General features: G+C 41.2%; 1 protein-coding gene across 2 annotated transcripts in view; it reads right to left on the reverse strand.

Moving 5' to 3' along the window:
• Positions 1–20,296, reverse strand: part of AMBRA1 (autophagy and beclin 1 regulator 1) — a 128,001-nt gene that overhangs the window by 34,296 nt on the left and 73,409 nt on the right. For both annotated transcript variants that reach the window (XM_084287471.1, XM_084287472.1), the window contains exons 12-14: positions 17,438–17,548; positions 8,994–9,182; positions 8,368–8,522 (exon numbers count right to left, since the gene is read on the reverse strand). In XM_084287471.1, coding sequence (XP_084143597.1) covers positions 8,368–8,522; positions 8,994–9,182; positions 17,438–17,548 — 455 coding nt within the window. The remainder of the gene's footprint in view (positions 1–8,367; positions 8,523–8,993; positions 9,183–17,437; positions 17,549–20,296) is intronic.

Raw genomic sequence — 20,296 nt, forward strand, 5'->3', positions numbered from 1 at the left:
TCAGGATTTTTTTTATTTTTTGCCTTACTCACCCCAAAAGTGTGTTGCCACTGAAAAATCTCACCTGGTATGCTTTGATGTCAATGTGTTAACTAGTTCACTTCTGACACTAGCACACCAGGTAAGAAGCTGCTGTAAGAAATTCACCACTCTTTGGAAAGCACTGCATGTCCTCTGCTTCGCTGCCAGGAAGCCACCTGCACCACTGACTTCTCTAATGCTGCCAATTACTTTAAACAACTCGGGCTTTTTAAGGTCCAGAAGTATAATAAGAAACAGACACCCTAACCTGGCCTCCTTAATAAATAACATTATCCCCTTTTTGCTTAGATTACCATTCTTTACTCCACCTTCTATTTATGAATTTCACGAAAGCTGCTGAAAAGCAGGCTTACGCTGTGCACTGCCATCAAACCCAGAGACCTCTGCAGCAGAATTCAGATCCAGCTTGTCTAAAGCAGAGGACCTTGAATGCAAAGCAAAATAAATACTCCATGGAAAAAAATGACTGATGGTTCATTACATTCTTTCATAAGACAATGTACATTCATCTATGTTTTGCAATGAGGCAAATCTCCTTTCTGTTTGGAAGGAGCCTCCTTTCTGTGGCTTTTTCTCTGCATCTACAGATAGGTATGCATTTCCCATGAGCAGACAGGAAAAGAAAAATTGCTTTTTTGCTCCTAGTCTCTTCTTATTAAACAGGTTGGTCCATGCTGTGCTCATCCCCTCCCCCCAGAGTTAATTCCTGCCAACAACAGACACGTCTTTCCATTAGATCTTCTCCGTTAAAATGGAAGAAGCAAAAATAATGCACTTATCTTCTTGGATTTGTCAGTCTTATCCTCAAATGGATCTTATCATCCAATGCACAGCACAAATAAAATTTCTTTCAACTCCATTTATCTTCTCCAGATGCAATAGGATCATACATGAAATTCTTCTTCATTCTTTACTGATGCAACAAACCTCTTTCTGCCTTTTTCTGCATCTGTTGCCAGTGTGGAAAATCCTAGCTTTGCTTTCTGAGCTACAGTGAATTAACTGAGAACTAATCCTTTATTTTCAGTAACAATTGAAAACCTTAACTGAGGAGGCTCGATCTATTTCCTAAAACGAGTCAGCATCAGAGGTGCCTGTGGATGGACCAAGGAACTTTGCAGACAGATAAAGCATTGTTGGTTCTCCCTGACCAGTCTTGGTCACGTAACTTCTTGCTGATCTTTTAGACCAGACGAGGTCTCATTAGAGCACACCTAGGCCTTCCTTTCTTCAGGCTAGCTATTAGCATTAACACCTGGTACTTTATCTCACAAGCCTGCCATCCAACTACTACATGGAAAGCAGCTTTAAAATAACGAAACATTAACAAGAGCTAGGTCATATAAAGCAGCTCATCATTTTAGGTAACAAAGCTCTCACCATGAAAATAACACTCTTGCAATGAAACAGCTCATTTATTTGCTACCAGTCTCCCAAAGGCTGCGAAACCAGGGTAATACCTCCAAAAAGCCCTTTAGGGGACTGGTCCGAGCCTGGATCTGAAATCGAGGGCTGAGTAAGCAAGAAATTGCCAAACAAAACAATTGTCCTTTCAATTGCGCGTGTGTGGTTGGAACAGATGAAAGGACAGGAAGAGGAATGCCGAAGGGGGCGTTAGCGTGACAGAAGATAGATACATATATATTCAGGGCAGATGCAAAAGTCAACTGAACTGTGCAAACAGGACTGCGCCCCCAGCTACTGCTGTCTCCTGCAAAAATCACCGACAGCTGTCAATGCTGGAACAATCTAATAAAAATATGGTCAATTCTACAGCAAAAGGAATGACAAGCCCCTTTATTTTTGCCCTAAACTCAGGCTGCAAACCGAAAGCGCTACCTCTGAATTCTCCATTAAATGTCGCACAGAGACCGTAACAGCAAAATCTGCAATATGTTAAAGATCTAATGACAAGAGCAGAGGATTTTTGTGCAGCTGCCATTCCACCCTGCTCTCTGTCTGCTGAGCCTGCACAGAGCAGCATGCAAGATCAAGTGTCAACAATATGTTGATGACAGAGCTATATGCACCTTCATCTGGGTGATAAGAGGCTGTCATCCAGCTGCCTACACGTCTGGAAGGAATAACTTCTGGAGAAAAGAGCTTAAATATAATTCAAGAAAGACAGTAGGAAGAAGCACTGAAAAAAACCTTCATGAAATTGCATACCTCTTTCCCAGCCTATGTTGACTTTAGCACAAATCTGGTAGCAATTTACCAAGGCTCCCTTTTCCCAAGCTGACTTTGGCAAGAGGGCTGTACCTAAATAATTTCAGATGTGGAACCATCTTTGCCATAATTATTTCTATCTAGTTAAAACTATTTTCCCAACAACACAACACAAAACAAAACCTTTAAACAAAAGGTCTTGGCTATCATCATCAGATGCCATGAAGTAAACACATCCTGAATAAGTGTCATTTTCCTTTTCTTCACACAAATTTGCTAAAAACAATGCTGATAACTTATTTAACCATTGTATAAGACGCTAACACAGTATTTTCTGAAGGTAACCTAATGAGTTAAATTCCTACAGTTCCTTTACGTTCTGCCTCAGCAGCCTTTGTGCAGACATGGGTGAACCAGTCAAGACAGCAATTTTATTAACTCTTCAAACGTACCATTCCTGCATCTATACTCCAGCATGCACATCTGTGCAATTCTTCATGCCATCTGCAACACTAAGGTAGCGCTGCACTTTCTGATGATGCTGAACACAGTTCTTATTTACAGCACCCTACATAGGCAGTGCTTCCTAACACGGGTTTTGGATGTGTTGTTTTGTTAAAGATGCTTGCTAGAATCTGCTGATACACAGACCATAGAAAACTACTTGGCTTCAAGCAGACTATCATGCTCCTCTCTGTATAAAAAGGAGAGATTTCTCAAATCAGTAAGAAGAGGGTTCTGCCTCCGTGCCCTCTCGCTAGTACCAACAAGTACAGTCAAACAGTCCGTGACCATTTGGAATTTCAGTTGTCAAAGAAGCATCTACGTGGCTGAACATCTGTTGACAGCAAAAAATATATTAGGACAGGAATTGGATGTACCAAACTCAGTTCTATTTAGAATTGTCAAAAGTTCCCTCTCTTCACCTGAAGATACAAAATCTCTCTCAGAGACACAAGAGACTGCACCAGTAAGCATGCTTTTTCCATAACACAGTAAGAGGTTGCTACTCTTTCTTGCAAATTGTTCATGTTTTCAGAAGTGCGTGAGTTCATAAGAACTTTTCCAACGGAGATAACTTGTTACAGTAGGCAATCTCCATATATTCTCATCAATTTTCTTTTCACATTGTAGTTTTGTCAGAACCCTCAATAACTTGTGCCCCTGTGAAGCAAATGAGCACAGCCATTTGCTTTCAGGCCTCAAGCCCCTTCACGTACAGCTGCAGGAGCATTCATAACTCACCTACAAGTCAATGAGGTGTGGCAGTGCCACCACCTTTGCTGCCCATACTGAACGCATTCTGTTGACACTTGCACAAAGCTCAGAGCACTCAGTAAAATTGTGCATCTTCTCAAATGCTCTGCGTGTTGTCCCAGTTAAGAGTTAATCCACCGAAAGAAAGCTTGGCTCCGTGCTGACACGCGCTGTGCCTTTCTGCTTCAGGCCCTTCTTCCTGCACTACTTGGAATTCTCCTGTTTACAATGGAAGTGCACACATATCCCGTTCCGTCCAGGCTACTGACCAACCATTTCAACAGGATGTTTCCCAAATGCCAGTAGTCTCGTCAAGAGTTAAATATGCATCTCCACAGCCCGTATTCCTTCTAGATTCAAATCACAAAGCAATATCTGAGACAGGACTTGGTTAAGTCATCTTATCCCCACAGATTGCATGATTAGCTCTTCAGCTCTGTGTCAATCAAATTTTTCAAATCACCTACCTCACTTTGTTTTCTGTTTAAAAAAACCCTTGCCAAGTTATGTTTTAATTTGAATTACAGTAATCACATTTTTTTTTGATTTCAGAGTTAGCTTCCTCTGGGTAAAACACAGAAAATATTGAACATAGCGAAGGCATCAGGATTTGTGAATGCCAGAAGCAAAGCTACCTGCTGGCCTTCTTTCTTGCTAACATCCATTGCTAACAGACCCAGAGCAATATGATCCTCACTCTAAGTTTCCATGGAATTTCAGCTCCAAATTCCTATCATCATATTATTCTATGTTCTTTAACATCCACATATTCCTGGAATCATTCGGAAATCAGAAGTCATTCCAGGCCCAAGCAGCTTGAAAGCAGATCCTTATTCAGAGACCATCTCCACTTAGAATTTCAAAACAGGCTGCAAAACCCTGCATTCATTCTCCAAACTTCCCACCTCTGAAATTCCACTGTCTCATGACAATTCCCAGTACCACTGCTACTTGTACCACCCCAAGCTAGAGATCTGCTAAAAGCAGTTCCTTCCTTATATTCTGCAGCTACAGAGAGATTTCAGAGATGTTAACTAGACTTGTCAAACAAACAAAAATATCCAAGGCTTACGCTTACTACTCTCCTTAAAAGCTGATTCTACTAACAAGCTTTTAAAGTTTCAATCCAAAAAACAATCTTTTTCTTCAGCAAAGCTAGGTTTCTATTTGAAATGCTAAGCATAGCAAATCTTAAGGGACTGAGCAAAGAAAAAGGATGAATCTCTAGCTCATCACTCTACCATGTTTGCTGGCAGTCTAGTACTTTTATTCCACTTCTAAGCACAACTCGTAATAGTCAAATCATGTTTTCTGACCAATATACCCTAAATGTTACGAGCAAGATGTATACGGACAAAACATGCTTCTGTAACCAAGATGTTCCTTAGTACAACCAAGAAGTGCTGCAGCTCTCAGAGAGGACATTTCTCTTCATCTCTGAAAATTACACCAGCAGCCAGTGGGTTTCTAGGCGCAATTACATGTATTAGAGTTTCATATAATAAAGCTAAGTAATTGCATCTTCAAAACCTCTATTGCAGCAGGAAAAGAAAGAAAACTATCTGGAGGAACAGAAACTTGCGTTACTCTGAATGCTCGTCAGGGGTGTGGAGAAAGGGTCTTCCCATTTTAATTGAAAGCAGAAGCTATCATTGTGTTTCACTCCTCAGCAGGCTGCCAAGCTTTTGCAATGACTTAGAGGCCACGTTGCCAAGCCTTACTCTCCCAGTGCACTGACTGGAAATCAAACAGTGTCAGAAAGAAAGAGACAACCCTGAAACAACTTTTAAGAATTTTCATAGAATCTGATACAGATTTTTTCTTGAATTTCTCTCTTGGGAGTTTTGCAAGTTATGTAAAATTAAAATATCCACAATGCATTGCTAAAGAACACGGCTATGACTTATTTTTAATTAAGAAGCTGAGCAATAATTGCTTTGTATTACAAGCTGTTGGCACAGAGGCAACAAGGATGCATTCTGATTCTCTCTAACGTGCACATTAAATTACAGATTGAAGAATATTTTTCCACCAATGCTTTTTTTTCTTAAACCTTTCTCTACTGCATGCTGGCCAAGCTGCAAACTGGTTTTACACTCCACTGAATATGAACGCAGCAGCCCCTTTAAAGACAGAGTGGTAAGAGTATTGTAAAGTTTCCTACTTAAATTTTTATTTTTATTTTGCAGGTTCTAAAAAGCATTACAAACTTATGGAGCAGTCCTATTGCAAAATTCAAGATAGAAAAAAGCATCAGTTCTTCTGGTGCCAGTAGCTGACTTACTAGTTTTTACAACTAGATGAAGGAATAACATCTACAAGATTAACAACTCTATGTTTTTCAAGCTTGGTCCTATAGACTGCAGAGACAACCAACACTACACCAGAATGCTGAAACAATATCTGATGTTATCCGACAGGAAGGCTCTTTAATCAAATTAATTCAGATTGGTCTAACTGTGACCCTGTCACATAGGCAGAAAGCTGAAAGTCCAAAGCAGTCAGAAATGAGACATTTTCAACATCTTTAATCGTGATGCAGTAAAGGGGAAAAACAGCAAATTAGTTAACAAATCCTGCTAGACTGGATAGATTTGAGAATGTGGGGGAAAGACTTTTGGAAGCTAAAAATACATGTGCAAGAAAGATGAAAAAAGCAACCTTTAGAATACATGCACTCCATCTGGAGAAAAAATAATCCAGAACTATAGCAGATGAGAAAGACAGGGGTGCAGTGATGTGGCACAAGTCTGAAAAATGAGAGAGAAATTGTACAAAGTTTTCAAGGCACCATAACAAAAAAAGAAAAAAACTGTAAGTAAAGCCCTATATAAATGAAAAAAAAAAAAAAAAAAAAAACAGCTTGAAAATATCCTGTGGGGTTCTGGTAAGATTATACTTATCACATTATGTACATTTAAACATATTCCAGACTGAGGAAAAAAAATAGTTATTTTGGAGAGAATTCGCTTGAATAAAAATAAAGCTGGAAGATTGAATTACAAGAAAAGATTAAGGGAATACAAAGCATTACTTTATTAAACGGTGACTAAGAGCAAGGGTACAAGAGTTTGGAGAGTGTAACAGCATAGGGAAAGAAGATATGTTTGAAATGAAGATGATGAAATAAGTAGAAGACATTGCATCGGAAGATTCAGATGAAAGCTTACTGAATTAGCTAGTTACAAAAAAATGTCTCCAAAAGGAATGGCTAGAAGCACAGTGACTGCAGTTTAGAGCAAACACAAAGAATGGATGAGAGGAAAGAATCCTACCATAGCTCTTTACGGGAAGAGACAAGATTTTAGCTAATAGGGCTTCTCCATCTTAACTTACTATGATACATTAAGAAAACTGTAGGAAGGGACACTCCGTATCTGGCAGTGGAAACTATATATTTCACTAGGACCTGAAAATAACTGGGGAAAAAAAAAACAAACAAAACCACCAACCAGTACCAGGGCATACTAGACTGTTAAAAGGATCCAACAGGATACTGAATCCATATAATCAGTGATCTTATCACATCCAGACAAATTTCACAAACCATACCTGTTAACTAAATTGTGCTGTTTTCACAATTACTCTTTAATCTTCCTGTTTCTTACCTTCAGAGACCCACACCAGCAGGGTAGCTCAGAACCAGGGCTAAAAACATGCTGACTTGGTTCACTAAAGAATCTTTATTATCGGTCTTACCTTGCCTCATAACATGGAGCAGGTGATGAAGATAAACAAGAATTTTACATCAGCTGATAAAGTAGCTCGTGTAACGACATAGCTGAGATGACCCTCTATGAATCATGAGTACTTTGAAGAGCAACTACAATCTGAAGTTGAATCAGGCCATTGGAGCCAGAGACAAGTCTCTCACCAGTGGTAGGCCATTAGTCAAATGCTTCAGTGCAACCCTGATACATTTGGAAAGCTCTGTCCTTTAAAAATTGGAGATACAAACAGAGTGGAAAAAAGCCATTCATAGTGGAAACAATTCCACTACAATCAAGTTATCATCAAAAGTGAAAAGGTTTCATGTCCTGAAACAAAAGTCACCTGAATATATGGCATAAAATTTGTATCCAGGTCAAATTTCAGCTTCAGGAACCATCTAGTTCCACCTCCTCAAAACTTCTTGTGCATTATTAACTGGACATGGCTTTCACCACCCTAAACAGCTGTTGTGCTCTCCTAATGAGCGAAGCAAGCAATACATGTTCTCTTAAGTCTCTTTGCTAGTTTGAAAAAAGATGAAGGTTTTCCACACATAATGAATTAGTCAGGGTGGGTCATAGTTCAGTTCCCCCAAAGCAAAAGAACAGAAGAATAATTCCATTCCCAAAATAGGCCTACATATATGCAGAAAGCTCACTAATAATTAGCCAACAAAAGCCTATTTGACAAAAGCATGCTAAGCCTCTCTTTCAGTCTGTAAGTCCAGGATGAAGCTTAGCTCCAACCCTTCTTGAAACCACTGGTGGCAACTTCCCTCAGTCAGCCCCTTTCAGGAATGTCAGGAAATAATCTAGAAACCTGAGCTGATATGCTCCATCAACAAAGCCAACCACAGTGCCACAAGATACATGCCAATTACCCCCCAAAAGTACAGAACATCTACTAAATACTCTGAGTGACATTTAGACTTACGCTACCACACACAACATTGAATATTTTTGTCGTCATACCTGAAACCAGAGTAGTTTCCCAATTCTGTTATATTTATGTTCTCCTGTCGTGTTCACATATTTCTGTGATAAATTCCTACATGTGTTTATTATTTAGTGGGCCTGGAGCATGTTACTTTTTTGCTATTATAAACGAGCAACTAACCACTAGGCTAGACCTAAATCAACATGGTATCACCAACAAAAACTTATAGAAACAGATTATACACATACTCACCCTCATAGAGGTTTCTCCACCATGGGGTTGTTGCAGCCTGAAGACTTGAGCAACCATGTGTTCTGTGGAGGGATGCAACAGGATACGTCGGGAAGCCAGTCCCACCATTACATATCTGCCCATTGGAGACAGGCTCACGGAAATGGCGTTTGGGCCTACAAACAGAATAGCAGTTACTTCTCTCAAAGATTGACATTCCTCCTGACACCTTATCCTCACAGTTCCTTCAACCCCTTTAGGTATTCACATAATGTACAGCATACTAAGATCATTCTTATAAGGGACAGAGGAGAACAAAGAGACCTGCACAAGTACAAATTTTGCAAAACGTTTCCTTGCTGCAGGTATCTTCCTCTAAGATGATAAAAGCTCCTAAAAGTTCTTTAAGGAATAAAAAAACACCTTGTAGCAGCTCCCCCCTACCAGTACTTCATGCATCCACACAGTATTGCAATTTTCTCCCCAGCATTAGTGTATTTGTGGCTGGGGGTAGGCCAATAGCATATATTCTGTGACTCCAATAGACAGGTACTGACATTCAGACTGTGGCATTTCTCATTGAAGGCTAATTTTGAGGTAACTTCACAGCCCCACCCACCGCCCCTGCTTTCTTGCTGCATGCTTACCAAATCGCTTTGTATAAAGCATCTCGCCCAAGTTATGGGGTGCCAGAGAATACACAGCCAGTATCCCTTCATCGGGGAAGCCTCGTTGGCTGCTGGGAATGAAGGCTGCTAGCAGCTGCCCATCTGCGGAGATATCGCAGCTAGCATCGTTGTAAATCTTGCAGTTCTGAACAAGCACGTTGACGGAGGCTGAGGAACGAAAGAAAGAACGATTAAAGCACTCTGGTTCAACAGAGAATAAAGCAAGATTCAAACCTGATGCTGGAGTCAAGACAGTACATGTAAAAGGCACTTAGGACATTTAGCTTCCTCCAGAAGTTTATACCTGGATTAAATGTAAAACTTGCTCCAAAACGGAGATAAGACACCACAATGAGCCCAAGGAATGAAATCCGTTCATCTCCTGGAGCCTTCAGCCAAGAAATAGTGGTGATTGCATTTCATCAACCCCTTCTTTCTTGAGCATAACATCATCCTTTGCAAAGGACAGCACAGTTTAAACAAGTCCCAAATTGTGACTCTTTGACAAACTCCAGCAGTGGTATCATTAGAAACAGTACACCTTAACTCATTTCCTCTTCTTGTGCGGAGCCCCTGAGTTCCACCTCCCTTATCTCCAATAAACAGGAGGTAAAGGAAAAATTCCTCCCTGCAGATACAGGCATTCCTCTCTGTTCGCTGATTTTTACACCGATCTTGGATAAAGCAAGCAAGAAAGGACAGAGACTTCTCTAGCCAGTCCACCATTTAATTGCCCCAGTATTTGAGGCACTTGTGCAATCAGTGAAGAAACTGTTCAGCAGACAAGGTAGCAAGCAGCATTTCAGAAAAGAAGTTTTATTTTCAACTCTGCCAGTGAGCTACTGGGTGACCTTGAACAAATCTTTCCTCCTTTGTGCCTTGTGTATGCAGCCTGTGAGGTCTTTGGACTATTGAATCTTACTACAAACTCATGCTATTCCTAGTACAACAAGGTTCCACTGCTTTTTGGCATCATCTGCACCAACAGCTTGCTAAGACAAGACTGGAGTTATGATGTTCACTTCCTCACATCTTAAGCTTAAAAGCACTTCAGCTTTTTGATTAAAACTGCTCTGATTATTCCAGGAGATTTGGTGTTGAAACTGAATACACTATTTTAAGAGAGAGCGATTTTCAGATCCCAGTATTTTCAAAATCAAAGGTCTAGAAGTAATTATAAAAAACAATAATAGAGCTCACATTTGCAATACAGAGGAATTGCATGCCATTAAGACTGAAGAGCCCATCTCACACACTGAATCTGCAGCATCATGTGCAGCACTACCTTAGCTCTTATAGCCCAGAAGCTCTCTTCCAAACATTAAGACTATGCCCAGCCTAGAGGCAGCTTTGATTTGTTTGGCTAAATTGCGTATCAGTTTATGAAGGCACTTCTTGGGTTATACCCCTTATTAGTTTAATAAAAGAACAGTGCCAAGAATGTTTTGTAGATCTGAGAGTTTGAACTTCCAAATCAAATTAAGGCTGTACCTCAACATTTCAGAAAACTGGCACCGCTGCCAGAAGGAAGAATCCGTGTCCCTTATTTCCAACACTTCTGTGAAAAGCTACACCCAGGATGTCATATGGCTGAAATATTACTGACTGGTAATTTTGTCACACCTTAGCCAGAACCATTCCCTAACCTGGTATGCCCCATAGCCATGCAGACACTTGCAGCAGCAGGAAAAGACGTGATGGGAAGGGAGCCAGGACTGATCCTTCTTCCACCTCTGTTGATTTAAAGCTGAACCTAATCTTTAGTGTTTTTTTCTGGTCTAGAAGACAGTCTTCCTGGGAACCGCTTTCCTATATGGTTGAGTATCAACTTCTACTGTTCCATTTAAGAAACTCCAATTAAACAGACGAGGATAAGAAGCGGACTATTTAATTACATTCTGTACCAAACCACCTACACCTGTACTCTAAATTTACTCAGCCATTTTTTTCCAGTTTCAGAGCTGCTAAAAACAGTAATTTTCAGCCTAGTATAAACAGAAAGGTGCTGAACAAAAAAAGGTAAATAATGTAGTCACTGCCAGTGCTGTAATAACCTAAAATACTTTTGGCCCGTCAAAGAACAGCCAGTTCAAAAGATGACAAAATTCCTGAGCACTTAGTCTAAAACTAGTAGAACAGAAAGAACACAGAGTAAAGGTTAAGGACTGCACTGCCTCATTTCAAGGAGGCAGAATTAAAATTTGCATTTCAGAATTAAAATGTGTATTTTTTTTGATAAGCTTCACTGAAGTACTCTGCCATCACAAGAGAAGATAGGCATCCACACATGAACTACAGTATACGCAGTGAACTAGCTACAGGATACATGACAACAGGTTGCACTACTGTCATCCCCAAACTAGGAGGATTTCCACAGAGTTCTTCAGAGACTCATTTCAAAACCAGTCCTATTTATTATTCTATTTATTATTTTTTTTCAATTGGATAGACTTAAAGATTAGAGCTGTTTGGTGAATTCTGTTGATGAAGTTGGGTAACTTCACTAACAGAACATGATCAGACCACAAACGGAGAACTGAACTTCACAGAAGCATAAAAGAAATGAAATGCAAGACTTCTACAAGTGTGTTAACACTTACAAACTTCTGCTTTGGCACTTGAAAACAACAGAGGATTGATTTTGGTGATCATAGCAAGGACTCAGCCACCCACCTAGCATAACAGTGAACAAGATGGCAATCCTGAACTGCACTGGGGAGCAGGTTCACCAGGGAGATGTCAATGCTAACACACAAGCTTGTGCCGAGTGCACGTGCAGGATACTGAGCACACAGTTTTAGTTAGCCATGTTCAAAAAAGATTAAACCCTAAATGATAGCAAATCCAGTAAATAGCTATAAAGATGACAGGGGGAAACGCAAGATTCATTTTATGGTTTAAAAAAGTGATTGAGAGGAAATGGGATTGCATTTAGAAAAAAGTTCCAAAAACATAAGTGCCAGAGAACATTAGTCATAGTTCTCTTCACAAATAGCATTGACAGGTGAGTAAGTGGGTAAAAGCAGCCATTAAGTTTAGAAATTAGATTTATTTATTTATAATCAGAGTACTAAGACTGTAGAATAGTTTTTCAACAGAATTGAAAGGGGCAAGGAATTTAACTAATTTTAACAGAATAAAAGGAGCTATAGGATGCGCTTGCCTAAGACAGCAGGGAACTAGGCTCAGTGCTTAAAGGGGTCACCTTTCTCATCTATTTCTTTGGAGTTGTACTCTAATCTGACATGATATTTTAAAAAATTAGAAAAAAATGGATGGGGACTTACTGAACAGGTGAGTATGAGGATCCTCCCAGCAAAACCTGCATTAACTACTTAAGAGAACGAAGCAAGAAGGCCAACAACGAATTGAAAATACACACTACACAGGAAGAACATCTGCCAGAGATACAACTATGAAACACAAAAGCCTGCTCTCCAAAACCAGACCAAAGATATGAGTGTCACGTAGCCCAGGAAACCTTCTGCACTGACCAACTGCTGGTGCAAGAAATTTTAGAGGGGGTCAGATACCGATTTTTCTGGGCACAGGCAATGTTTTTTCCTTGTTCTTGTAGCTATTGAAAAATCGTAGCCTAGACAATTCTTACCTCTTCATATGTTTTTCAAATTGTTTTATTTTTAAATAAAATGTAGCTTTGTACTTTTGTAATTTTCATAAGGTAAGAAATGCTTAAATTTCTTCCGTACCTTTTACAGACTCAGAGACCATTACCAGGTCTTGTATATATCTTTGCAGTTCAATTGTCAATTTTCTCCCTCTCTAGGTCTCTAATCCTCCTCCTCGTGTAGCTTTAACTATAACCTTTTAAAGCAATATCTGGTTTGGGTCACCATTCACCAATAGTCCATATATCACATACCACTCATTTTCTACCTTTGTCTGTGCGGTTGTGTTTTTCTTTTCCTTCCTCTCCTCCAGCACAGCACACAGTGCAGTGGCTTTTGGTAAGCTCTTCAAAATGATGTCCAACATGACTGCATGTCTTGTTCTTTTTAAGGTTTAATGCATATGCTGAATGCCTCTTAGCAAAACAGATTGTGAGCTCCCCTGCCAGAAGTGAACTATCTTTCCCCCTTGATGTGTGTCTGGAACATAAAACATCACAGATGCAAGTTGCACTGAACAAGAAGAGTGCCCTTTATTTCAGTCTTTCAAGATCTGATTCACACTGGCATCATGGTTCTTTGCTCTTTCCTCCCTTGCAGAAGACAAGGCAATTTGGGAGCGCTGACACCTAGAACCAAAGGAGCTTACACTGCCTTACTCTGCCAGAAGAACAACTCTAAAACTGAGGGGTGGAGATCTCAGCAAGGTTTCATCTTAAGGAACAGCATCTAAGAGATTCCCAAGTCATGAGGAGGATCAAAACGTTTGTGTTTGACAAAGCCACAGGCTATTTGATTTCTTTGAGTCTGAGGCCCAGTCTATGAAAACAAAGCCAATGCAGAAGATTTTAGGGGAAAACTGCTATTTTTGGAAAACCAGTTGCAACAAGGCCACCCTTTCATCTCTTGTTTTCTTTTGTTGTTAATGCAGCCATTGAGCTGACAGAATAGATCAAAAGAAACATCAGAGAACAAATTAATCAAGCTCTTGTGCCAACTTGGAGTGCTGACACCTACAGCATAATCCCAGTTGAAGCTGGGGAAGGCCTGGAAGGCCACCAGGACCAGCACTGCTTGCCAGAGATAACCCAGCACACAACGGAGGGTACGGGCTTTCATCCTCTCCTAGCCACCCCTAACGATGATGCTTTCCTAATGCGTTATATTTCCTTCTAAGTTTTGCTGCATCACACTGTAAATCAGCAAGCAGTGACCAAATCACCTTCCTCAAGTCCCAGCCAGCGTTACAGCAGAGGACAAACTCCTGACTCGTGACTGAATGTGGAAGAAGTAGATCAGCCATGGTGGTTAGAAATTGAAGTAATGAGCAGTGAGTGCTACGAGAAGCTCTATTAAAATGATTCGAGAGTCAAAGCCTTCAAATATTTTACCTGTGAAAAGGGAATATTCTACAGCCTTTGCTGATTCAATACTTACCTGTTAGCTGCAGGCAATTTTAAGGATCTGAGGTAGTGATAGCAGCAACACCTACTAGAATAATATTAAATAAATGGCTAGGGAGAGCTTTGTTTCTGCTGCCAAATAAACTCCCCAGCCTAATGCTGGCACGACTGACAGTTACAATCAAAGGCTGGGTCATATCCATTTTGAAGTTAATAAAATGAAAACTGGCAAAAAGGAGAGAAGAAATCTGAAGCTATCTTCTTCTGTTCTGTAAATAACAGAGGAAGATAGGCTGGAGGGTAAAATCCCCCAGGTCCCTGCAGAGCCATCTCCCCAAGACTGTTGGAGTCCCTGGCTGTGGTGTCAGTGAGGTCCTTGCCCTGGGGCTCTGAGGGTGCTGAGATCGCAGGGCTGCGCTAATCGCGCCGCTGTCAATTGCTCAGGCGTATTGTTTCAGTGCAAAACATCCTATTTCCAAACTACCTTCTCTTTGTTTAATTGTAACAGGAAGAAGAGCTGCTCTGAGATGGAGGTTGGCCACGGAACCATTCCTCTGAAAGTGGAGCTGGCAGGCAGTCCCACATTTCAGCTGCATCATCTCATCTGCCTTCGCTCCCAAACCACTTGTGGCTCAAGCCTGTCCCAGGAAGTGCAATAGCACCCTCTTTGTAAGCAGACTCTCTCACATGACCATCTCTGATTTACAGAAAATGATGGAAAAAAAGGAGATTTTGAGGTCAAATGCTTTACTGGGAAAATAGTTTGTGTTCGAGACCACAAACAGTCTGAAAAAAATCCTCCATTCCACTGTCACACACTTCTTGTTGCAATATCTCCACAAATTTTTGCACCTGGAGCAACATTTTTACCAAGAGGCACATTGAAATAAGCATGTTTCTTCATGGAGGCCTCGTTATAGAAAACTGGGCCTGGCACTTAAAAACACAGATGAGCAGCAGCACTACCAAGCATCAGGCTATGAAGGGGGAATATCAGTCCCCCTAATAAAGGGGAAATATTGATAACCCTAAGCTACATTAATGTCCTTCTGGTTTGGCAAAGTTGCAGCTTGCCTTTGTTTGGTGCATGTGCAAGCATAGTAAATGCCTGTTTGAGAATGAGCACAGCTGCTCTGCATTCGTACACCTTTACTAGACCTTTGCAAAGGGAGACAGGGCTAATGGCCTACAAAAACCAGATTTGGGCTCAACATCTGAAGTGAAAACACAGTAAACCCAAACATTTCCAAAAAGTCATAAATCAAGATGGACAAGCCAAATATTACAAAGTGGGGAGTCAGAAGAGCTAGTGATGGGCTTGTAACAGGAACCCTGCCTGCAAGAAAGGCATAATGACAGAGGCATTAGCCCAATATCCAGCTGTTCAGAAGAGATTTCAGAATGGAAGTGTCCTGCTAGAGGAGAGGGAGAAGACTGAAATACTAATGCCTTGAACAGCAGATGGTCCTTATTTTTTAAGGAATTCCATAAATTACAAGCACCTTGGGCATTTTTTTTTTCCAAAAGAAAAGAAAAATCAGCAACCGCCTCCTCAGCAGCCAGATGAGGCCAGAAAACCTTTTTGCAGCTGCACCACTCTTCAAATACTTTACAAGCTTGCAGAGAAGTCCCCAGGACTCTAAGTCAGCAGCAAGATGCTTCTCCCTCCTCCGATCTCAGCTTTATTCTGCTCCTGATCCTGGATGGACCATGGAAATTATTGCCAGCACATGGCAAGACTTTACTTTGTACACTTATCCTCAGCCTGCAAACTTACACTAGCACTACAGTTTGACACTTAACTGGACAAGGCAAAGCACTGGCACATTTAAATTCAATGAAATATTCTGCCTTCAAAATGACTCTGCATGCTCCTTACCATGACACAGAATGCTTCTCAGACTAAATATAAAGCACCTTTCCCCTGTATAACATCAAGGGCTATCTTCTCAAATCAGGGCTTTTATTTCCCGCCAGGCTATAAACATCACACCACAATATTCTATAAAACATGAAAGAAGGATATAAGACAAACACCAGATACTTTGTCTGGAGGAACGACACAGTAAGAAGCAGCTTTTTGTAATGGGACAGGCAACTGCTAGCTTTCCCCTAGCTACTCTGATTTCCCAGCCTCTGGGAGATGAATGGCCCCTCCTAGTTCAATTCTCTGCATTTCTGCTGCTACAGTGTCACTGCATGTGCTCCTTTGGTGTTTATTTATTAATTTTTATTAAGCAGCGGGACAGTACTCCAGAGACAATTCTTGGTGGATATGTAATTTTTGGCAAATTCAGGACACAGCTTAGTCTGGGAGAGGTTTTCTACCTAGTTCATTTGAATGGCTATCTGTAAAAACAAAAAGATGTAGAATCACAGAATGGTTTGGATTGGAAGGGACCTTAAAGACTTCCTGCAAACAGAATCCCTGTTCCCCCTAAAAAGAAGTCAAGCAATAAATTTCATATATGCATAGAGATGGCCTACGTTAAAAATCACTGTACAAACATCCCTACCTATCTTCTATCTTACTCCTTCATCTCAGGCTGCCACAAACATTCCTGCATCTGTGCAGCAAGCTATATCAGGATATCATTCTGGGTTAAAAATAGTCTTTTTAGTAATTTTAGTTTTCAATCTCCCCCAAATGTCTTTTCTTGATCAGCCAACTACAAGCATCAAATATTCTTGCACCAGCATAGCAAGCCTCTTCCAGTGCAATAGCTAGCTTATGCCAGTACAGAACACCTGTAAAACTATGGTCTAATTTCACTAAGGCAAGGGAAAGGAAAAATACAATCATAACCACCACCTCTACAGTAATACTGCTCATTCTTGACCCAAAAGTGCCTTCCACATGAGATATAAAACAAATTATTGCTTTTGCAAATGCCTAGAAGCTTACAACACGGTGGTAAAGCAATAGACCAGGACCCCAATTATCAAAACACATTGCAGCATTTTAAATCACAGCAGTGTGTCTAACTTGAAAGATCCAGACCCAATTTATTAGCAGGTTCTAATGCCAAGGTATAAAGACAATAAATATGCCAATCAGTAATCCCTCTAGAAACTTGGCAAAGGAATGAGAGGATGGGACACAGAATTTTTATACAAGGATTATATATTCTCATGACATTACTAACAGAAAAGCCCGACTTACACAAGGATTTGCTGATAGTAAGAATATGTAAGATGAACAAGGCAGTAACAGATCTGAACACATTTTGTCAATATTACTTTTCACAAACAGCTAAGCATTTTACAGTTTCCAATACAAGACAAATAATCCAAGCCCTGCAATATATAGCTACCTTCCAAAAATCGTACAGATTATGGCAGCTCTAGTTAGCACAGACTTAAAAGGAAGTAAGCGTCCTTTCCAACTTACCATTGCTGATTTCAGGCAGGTCAAACTTTGTGAAGTCCCACCACTGGAGCCGGTAGGTTGTGTTGGCAATGTTGCTGGCCACAGCTGACTGTCCATCCCCAATCACAGCACCTACAGAAGAGGTAGAAATAATTATCAATTTAACCCCCAAGAGATCATCCAGAAAACAGCTCGGGTGACAAAACCATAAAAAAGCTTTTCAAAATCCAAGTAATAAAACTCTAGATTCTTAAAGAAACCTTATTTACAGAAATGGCAACACCTAAATAATCCACAAAGCACAGGAAATTAATAGGAACGCACTTCCTTGCAACATATTTCTGAAAGGAAAAGAGGTTGATAAGTGATATTTGCCCAGGTTCACAAGGTAGAAACCTTAATCAGATTCATTTGATCCAAGCACATACCATTTACCAGTGCTAGAAAGGTGTATTTTCACAGACCTAAAATTTTCTAGTACAGCTATGAAGGACAAAATTGTTGCCTTGTCAAATAACACACACTTGGGGACATACTTCTTGCTACTGATGTGAACTCCACTCAGAAGGATGCAGTACTTGCCACACAGTGAGGATTATAACTGAGTATTAGCAACTCTACCTGAAATGAAGGTGAAATTAGAGTCCACTAGAGAGCCTAACCTACGTCCCTGATACAGGTACTCCTTTTTGGACCCTCTGAAATAGCATAAGAACAGCACAAATGCAGGCCGTGGGCTTTGGCAATCCATTTATTCAGGGAAAGCACAGAAAAATTGTTAATTATTTGCATAAGCAGGATGGTGGTTAGGTCCTCCTTACCAGGCAGAAGTAAGAGCTGGCCTTGGGATTCTCCTGCCTTTCCTGTTCTGGGTGGCCCAAGTTACTACAGGCAGGGACTGCCCTGACTCCAGGCAAACGACATGCCCCTTGCTAACCACCCTAGGATTTGGGCAGCAGCCCAACGCACACGGCTAAGCAGAATGATTCAGAAATAGCACAAAGAACAATTTTCCAGGCAGAAAGGAACTGCCACTGCTAACTCAGTTGGCATACATGAAGAAAGCCCCGAGGCATTAAATGCAATCCCTATGGAGACAAGTGGAGAAAAGAAACAGTTCTCCCTTTATAGTACTGGAGTCAAAAACCTACTGCTATTTCTGGTCTCTAAGGCCTTCAGATGCATGCAGTCCTTGTGCTACATACACACGCTGACACCCAGAGACACTCATGGTAAGAGAATTTGGTAAGGGAGAGCAAAACAAGATTGTCCCCATACACAAATGGGTAAAAGCACAGCCTCCAGGGTTCAGCAGGCTGGATGTGGGCATCTCTACACTGTCTCCGATGGGAAGCACGCAGAGGAGTCAGTGGCTTGGTTCTCCCAGAAGGACTGCCTCAGGACTTTGCTGCTCCATCAGTGGAAGAGCAGTGCTGGGACAGTTGTGTTACTGCACCCAGCAGGAAAACTGCCTGTGCAGAGCACTAAAAGCTGGCGAACTGCTGGGAAACCACACTGATGTGGAGGAAGATGAGGAGACCAGGGTGCCTGGATTTTTACTTTCTTCATCAAATCCAAGCAGAACACTCAGGGCTGTAAAACAAAAACGGCCTGAAAATACACAGATGCACACGTTTTCTCTGCAGAGTAGAGAACAAGGGGATCAGGGCCCATTTGGGAAGTAAATCCTAGACCAGCACTGATCAAGACACCAAGAAGGCTCCTGCTAGTCCTCTTTTCATAGATGAACTGTCTCAAGTCCTGATTTTTGGTTCTGGAGAAAGCTCAGAAGCGCACCAAGAGTCAGATTTCTGAGCAAGCAGCTTTATGCTGTGTATTCGGCTGTGCCAGGCCTGCAGCGACTGACAGACCTCCATTGTGCATCTGCTCAGCCTCTGTATCTGTCCCTGACAGATGCTCACGTATCACTGCGAGAGCAAAAGCAAGAATATTTCCTTTGCCCTCGCATACGCCCAAGGCCTCGTTCTCCATATCCCCCCAAACAAAAGGCTCCTCTGAACAAAAGAGACGCGCTGGAGAAAGCAGACTCAATGCATTAATGAAATTACATTTTGCAACCAGAAGTGGAAGAAGGACAATTAAATTTCGTGTTCCTTCTGCTTTAAAAGTCTCCTCATTACAAGCTCAGGGCTGGTACACAAGGGCAGATCTTGCTGTGTTGTCTCTAACCACCAGATGGAGAACAAAAAACTAGGCCCTGTGCTAATTTTGAGCACGGGGACCTGCTGCATACAAACAGTACCTAGCATCACTGACTGGGTAACAACAGCCTCACAGGACTAAGGCAAGGAATTACTCTGCCAAGACAGGCAATGGAAGAACTGCTCAGGGCACATAATTGCACAATACTCATCTTCTTGCGCCAGACCAGCATCACAAGGTCATCACCTGTTTTGCAATGATGACAATCTTTGTAGGCATAGCCGGTAACATACGAACTGGAGAATAACATATCCTTCGGAGAGTAATCTTGCAGTCCCGCTGCATCACAGAAGCCTAGCAACATCACCCACTGCTCCGCAAACAGCAAGTCATCTGGCTTCTACAAATGTCGCACAAGTACTATCAAAAAGCTGTTGGGAAATGTTTTTTGAAGTTTTCCTGTAGAGATTCTGGTCTTCCCTTCCCCTAAAACCTTCAGGTGAGTCAGGGCATTCAGCTGAACCTCACCCCCTTGCACCTCTCCCAAGGCATCCTCATCCTACACGAGAAGCTACCAGAGGAAAGCAGCAGCTCCTCTCCCCATCTAGAGGGCAAGACTGCACAGATTCCAGAGCCAGCAAAAGCCACCAACTAATGCTAGTGCTTCAAGGAACAAACACCTTTATCAAGGAGGAGGAGGGAACAAGGTTCACAGAG

The sequence above is a fragment of the Netta rufina genome (assembly GCF_964035555.1).
Source record: "Netta rufina genome assembly, chromosome: 5".
Classification (NCBI taxonomy): Eukaryota; Metazoa; Chordata; class Aves; order Anseriformes; family Anatidae; genus Netta; species Netta rufina.